Raw genomic sequence first — 6018 nt, 5'->3', positions numbered from 1 at the left:
GGGGTGTCCCTGATAGGCTTTGTACTAATTGGGACTTTTAGCCAAGCAAAAAAACCTGTCAACATTTTAATCAAATGAACTTACTGAGAAGTTGATGAGTAAGTTTTTGTGACAGCTGCCTATCATCACTGAAGCCGCCCACGAGATGAACTTCCAATCTGGCAAAGAGAGGGGACAGTGGTCAAAGGCCAGCACAGCTCACCACAGTGTTTCTGGTCTCGCCCTCAATTTTGGTTCTTGGCTTCCACGACCCTTGCTCTGGAGCCCTGCTTCCCAACCTTTTTCAGACAGTACTTGTGGGGCACACTGGTGAATGGATAAGACTAGAGGCAAGCTTCTGGGGATTCTGCCTAACTATGTGGTGGTGATCATGATAGTGGTGGGGTTGGTGGTGAGGGGAGGAATTCTGGGTCATAAAAGTGATGCCTTGATGCACAGAATTGAGACATTCTTCAATTCTATCAATTATTGGAATCATCACCCACAGTAGGATGATTGCAAAGTCCTTTCAATTTCCCTACTTAAGAGAAATTAAGGCTGTACAGGAAAAGAGTTAGTCAAGAGCCCATTGTGTGGAGGGGTTACAGGAGACACTTCACAGGTGGTGTCCCACTAGATACCCAGTGTTTTCAGGAGAGCAGGGTGACGACATTTTAGAGACAGACCCGTGAAGCTCCAAGGGGAGCCTGGCTTTGTCTAGAGCACAGGCTTTCTCCTTTCTCGAGAAAGCTCCCTTCACTGTGACCCACTCAAGATGGGGAAAGTGTTCCTGGGGTTAGGAAATACCTCTGTCAAATCCCCATCCATGGAAGCCCATCTTAGGACAGTCACACTGTGCAAAGGCAGAAGCATATGACTCTTAAGGCCCTCAGGTCAAAAAGCCTCATTTGTTCCCCACACTCATCTACTGATCACCTTTTTCACACATTATAACTACCTAGGAGCCTCAGTGTGGAAAAAATAGTAATGCACATTGCCCACAACCTGCACACCCCCACCCAAAAATCAGTCACGGTACATCCTATGGAGCGTTCCGCTCTGATTCACATGAGGCCACTAGAAATTGGAATTGACTCAATGGCAACTGATTAGTTAGTTGGTTATAGTTTGTTTATTGATTCTCCTGAGACCAGAAAATGAGGGGACTTCAAAACATTTCATGGGAAATGCACAAAAAGATAATGGCATCTAAATCCACAGGAAAGAAAGACAATAGCCTGTATAATCCAAGGACTGTAAATAATGAAATCCAAGGTCAGATAGGGGAACTGTATTAGAGATTAAATTTGAAGCACCCAGTTTGCAAAAGGCTATGGATGACAGAGAAAGCCCAAGTCCATTTGCAGAGTCCCCACAGGGATTATGCCTCCATTTTTTTCCCTTAGAACATTGACCACAGATATGGATAATCTTACCCTCTGAGTGCATCAGAAAGTGAATTAATGAAGATATAGTTAGGTTAAACTTTAATATTGTATCAGTTGTTTTCCCTTCTGACCCACTTCTAATTAGTTCTAGTTTTTATTTCTGCTTTATTTCAGATTGAGGTTTTTCTGTTTTATGTTGTTACTGTTTTGAGTTTTTTTAGTATGATTTTCTTTATATGAAATCCAGGATAAGTAAATCTGTAGAGACAGTAACTAGATTAATTGCTTCTTGGGGTTATGGCAGAGGATATTGGAGGAAGATGGGAACTATTAATAATGCGTATAAAAATGAAGGAATGGGGACTTCTAGGATGATGGCACTGAGCTCTTACCAGTGTCAAGGGCTCTGCGGCAATTGTTGGGTTAGGGGACTGGGAGGCTGAGTGGGGGGGTCCGGGATGTGCAATTAGGCCTCATGGCACCCCAGGGCTCTGCTCCAACCTATGGGGCAGCCTTCTCCACAGCGTCAAGAAGCCCTGCCTCCTACCCACTCACACCATGGAGCTGCTGTGACTTGTGTCCTGGTTCCTGGGACATCTCAGCCAGCACCACCCATGCTGTGTGGCTTCCTGCCTTTGGCCCCCACCTGCACTGCACTCCCCCCATGCTGGCCTGTCAAACACGATTCCTATGCTATCGTTCTGCCCACCACCACTCTCACTACCCACACACAACTGCCCACCTGTGCTTTCCCTCCAAATAGATAATCCTAGGTGTCTAGCAAGAAAGTAAAACCCCAGTGAGATAGAGACGCAGCCTGACCCCCCAGCACAGTTAACTCCAGGCAGTCCTTAGAGTCATTCTTAATACCCTCCCAGAGAGAAAACACAGGGTTCCTGGACCCCCAGGAAAATGATGCCAAGCTCCACCAAAATGACACGCAGTAAACAATCTATATCAGCAACCACTAAAAGAAAGCAAGAGAAACAAAATGTAATGTCTAAGGAGGACCTGAACCTAGCAACGCACACAAAAGAAGCAGACTTTTATCCATCACAGAAAGAAATCTTTAAAATGCTGCTTAGAGTCATACAAGATATGAGGGAATCAACAGAGAAAAAGGAAATAATAGGATAAAATTCACATACTGAAGGGAAATACAAGAGCTAAGAGACCATGCAACAGAATTAAAAAATAAGGTAAGAGACCTTACCAATAAGAGAGTTAAGAGACCATGCAACAGAATTTAAAAAATAAAGTAAGAGACCTTACCAACAGGCTGGAAGAAGCAAAGAACTGTATCAGCGACTTCGAAGACAGCTGAGCAGAATTTAACAAGCAAGATACCATATATACTCATATATAAGCCAAGGTTTTTCAGCACATTTTTAATGCAGTTTTTGTGGTAAATTTAGGTGCGTCGGCTGATATTCGTGTTGGCTTATACTTGTGTCAATGAACATTGATACAAAAATCCTTAGCAAAATTTTGGCCAATAGAATACAAAAGTATATAAAAAGAATAATTCATCATGACCAAGTGGGATTCACACCAGGGATGCAGGTGTGGTTCAACATCAAAAGGATAATAGGATAATCAAAGAAGCTGAAGAAAACCTGCAAACAATGAGTGATGCTATAAAGAGGAACAATCTTCAAAGAATTGGGATACCAGAACAAGACATAAGAAATCAACAGCCAAAATAGCGAGAGAACTCCTGGAAGCAAACTTCCCCAACTAATGAGAACCAGAAAAATCAACCAGGAAAAAGAGAGGACACAAATTAGACAGAACCCCAAGACGAATACACCAAAGCATACAGTAGTCAAATTATCCAACTTTGAGGAAAAGGAGAAAATCCTAAGAGCAGTTAAGAGGAAAAAAGCAGTCATCTATACGGGTACTCAGATGTTCAGACTTATCATAAAAAAACATGAAGAGGAGAGATTGGAGTAGCTTCAGAAAGTTGAAGGAGAATAACAGTAACCCAAGAATCCTCTATCCCACCAAACTATCCATCAAAATAGATGGAGAGGTAAGGGTTTTCCCAGACAAGGAAAAATTTAGAGAATACATTAAAAAAAAAACAAAAAAACAGCACTACAAAAAATTCCAACTCAATTTGGACAGAAGACCAACATCCACAGAGCACAACCATAAGACCACCACATAGTGTAACACACCCAAAAGTCAACTCACTGGCAGCAACACCCAAGACATCACTGGCCCAATGGTGAAAAGAAGGCAAACATGGATGCCCCACCACATACACATCACACTGCTGAGGAGGGAGGTAAAAAAATATCTAACATAAAATGTACAAGATGACAACCAAGAATCCAGATGGATGTAATAACAATGAATATCAATTGTCTAAATTCACCCATGAAAAGAGAAAGGCTAGTAAACTGGGTTAGGTGAAAAACCCATCCATCTGCTGTTTGCAAGAGGCACATCTCAAGCTTGCAGACAAAAAACAGGTTGAGGATCAAAGGCTATTGAAAAGTATACCAAGCGAATGGCAATTTTTAAAAAGCAGGCGTTGCAATCCTAATCCCTGACAAATCTCACGGTGCAGGCCATAACTAGAGATAAGGATAAGCACTATATAATGCTTAATGGATCAGTAGACCAAGAGTCAATAAGCATAATAAATATGCCCGCAATAAGAGACCCACGAAATCTGTCAATCAAATCCTTCAAAAGATGAAAAAAGAAATGAAGGGTTCAATCAGTAGGAAACTTCAATACACCATTTTCTGAGAAAGACAGATCAGTGGGAAAGAAGCTCAACAAGGAGGCTACAGAACTAAGCCCTACAATTAGACAAATTGACCTAATAAATATATTCAAATATACTTTTGTCAGCCAACTGCAAAAAAAAGTCACAGTATTTTCAAGTGCACATGGCACGTATTCAAAAAATGAACCACATCCTGGGCACATGTCAAACTTGAGTATATTCAAACATAAGAGATCACTCAGACTTCCTTCTCTGACCACTAATCCATAAAGCTAGAAATTAACAAAAGAAAGAATAAAAAAACAAGGGCAAATACTTGGAGGATAAGTAACTTTCTTCTTCAAAATGACTGGCTACTTGCCCAAATTAGAGATGAAATTAGGACAAGTCTAGAAACTATTGAGAATGAGAACACAGCATACAAAAACCTATGGGATACAGCAAAGGCAGTTATCAGATGATGTTTGATAGCAATAAATGCACATATGAAGAAGGCAGAGAGACTTATGGTCGATAAAAACCTTCAGCAGTTGGAACAGAGTCAACAGAATAATCCTTCCAATAGCAAAAGAAAAGAAATAAAAATCAGGTGGAGATAAATGAATGGGAAAACAAGAAATCAATGCAAAAAAAATCAACGCAGTAGAAAGCTGTTTCTTTGAAAGGATCAACAGAATCAACAAACCGTTGGCAAATACAACCAAGACAGGAAGGAGCAGACATCAATGTCCAGGATAAGGGATGAAATCATGGAAATTACCACAGACCCTAATGAAATTAAAAGATTCATTACACAGTACTAAGAAGCTCTGTACTCTAATGAATACAACAACTTGGAAGACGTGTACAAATACCTGAGGAAAAAACCCTCACCAGATTATTTCATATAGTCGCCAAGAACCTGAAGAGACTGATAGCAAAAGAAGATAGAGATAAGATTACCAAGGAACTATCAACTGAAAAAAGTTCTGGTCCAGATGGCTTCACAGGAGAATTCTACCAAGCATTCAGAGACGAGCTGACAACAATTCTACACAAGCTCTTTCAGAGCATATAAAAGGACAGTGAAGTTCCAAACACAGTCTATGAAGGTAGTCTAACACTGATACCAAAATTGGGCAAGGATCCCACAAGACAAGAGAATGATAGGCTGATATCTCTATTGAACATTGACACAAAAATCCTTAGCAAAATTTTGGCCAATGGAATACAAAAGTATATCAAAAGAATAATTCATCATGATCAAGTGGGATTCATACCAGGGATGCAGGTGTGGTTCAACATCAAAAGATCCATCAACATTATATCCACCACATGATAATATCAATAAATGCAGAAAAAGCATTTGACAACATTCAACACCATTCCTAATTAAGACACTCAAGAAGATAGGATTAAAAGGAACATACCTCAATTTAATACAGGCTATATATGAAGAACAGCCAGAATTACAAACAATGGAGAAAAGACTGAAATATTTCCACTGAAAAAGGGGACCAGGCAACGATGCTCCTTATCCCCATTTTGATTCAACATCGTCCTGGAGGTCCTAGCTAAAAACATAAGGCAATTGAAGGGCATCAAAGGTATTTGGGGAAAGAAGTGAAACGACTGTTAATTGCAGATGATTTTACATATTGAGAAACCCAAAGGCTCTACAATCAGAGTGCTGGAAGTGATAGAGAAATATGGTAGAATGGCAGGATATAAGATAAACAAGCAGAAGTCCAATGGAGTGCTAAACGTAAACTGAGATATCTAGGGATATACCTAATCAAAAAAACAAAAGATCCGTACAGGGAAAACTACAGAACATTATTACAAGAAACCAAAAGGGACCTTCACAAATGGAAGAACATCCCATGCTCGTGGATTGGAAGACTCAATATTGGAAGGTTCAATAAAATA

The 6018-nt window shown here is 40.3% G+C and overlaps 1 protein-coding gene across 1 annotated transcript in view; it reads right to left on the bottom strand.

Moving 5' to 3' along the window:
* Nucleotides 1-6018, bottom strand: part of NTAN1 (N-terminal asparagine amidase) — a 23972-nt gene that overhangs the window by 6590 nt on the left and 11364 nt on the right. The window contains exon 3 of the mRNA XM_045286058.1: nucleotides 85-166. Coding sequence (XP_045141993.1) covers nucleotides 85-166 — 82 coding nt within the window. The remainder of the gene's footprint in view (nucleotides 1-84; nucleotides 167-6018) is intronic.

This window comes from Echinops telfairi, unplaced genomic scaffold (assembly GCF_000313985.2).
Source record: "Echinops telfairi isolate 266 unplaced genomic scaffold, ASM31398v2 ScPeMD7_5;HRSCAF=22, whole genome shotgun sequence".
In the NCBI taxonomy this organism is placed as follows: domain Eukaryota; kingdom Metazoa; phylum Chordata; class Mammalia; order Afrosoricida; family Tenrecidae; genus Echinops; species Echinops telfairi.
This window is presented reverse-complemented; position numbering and strand designations above follow the sequence as displayed.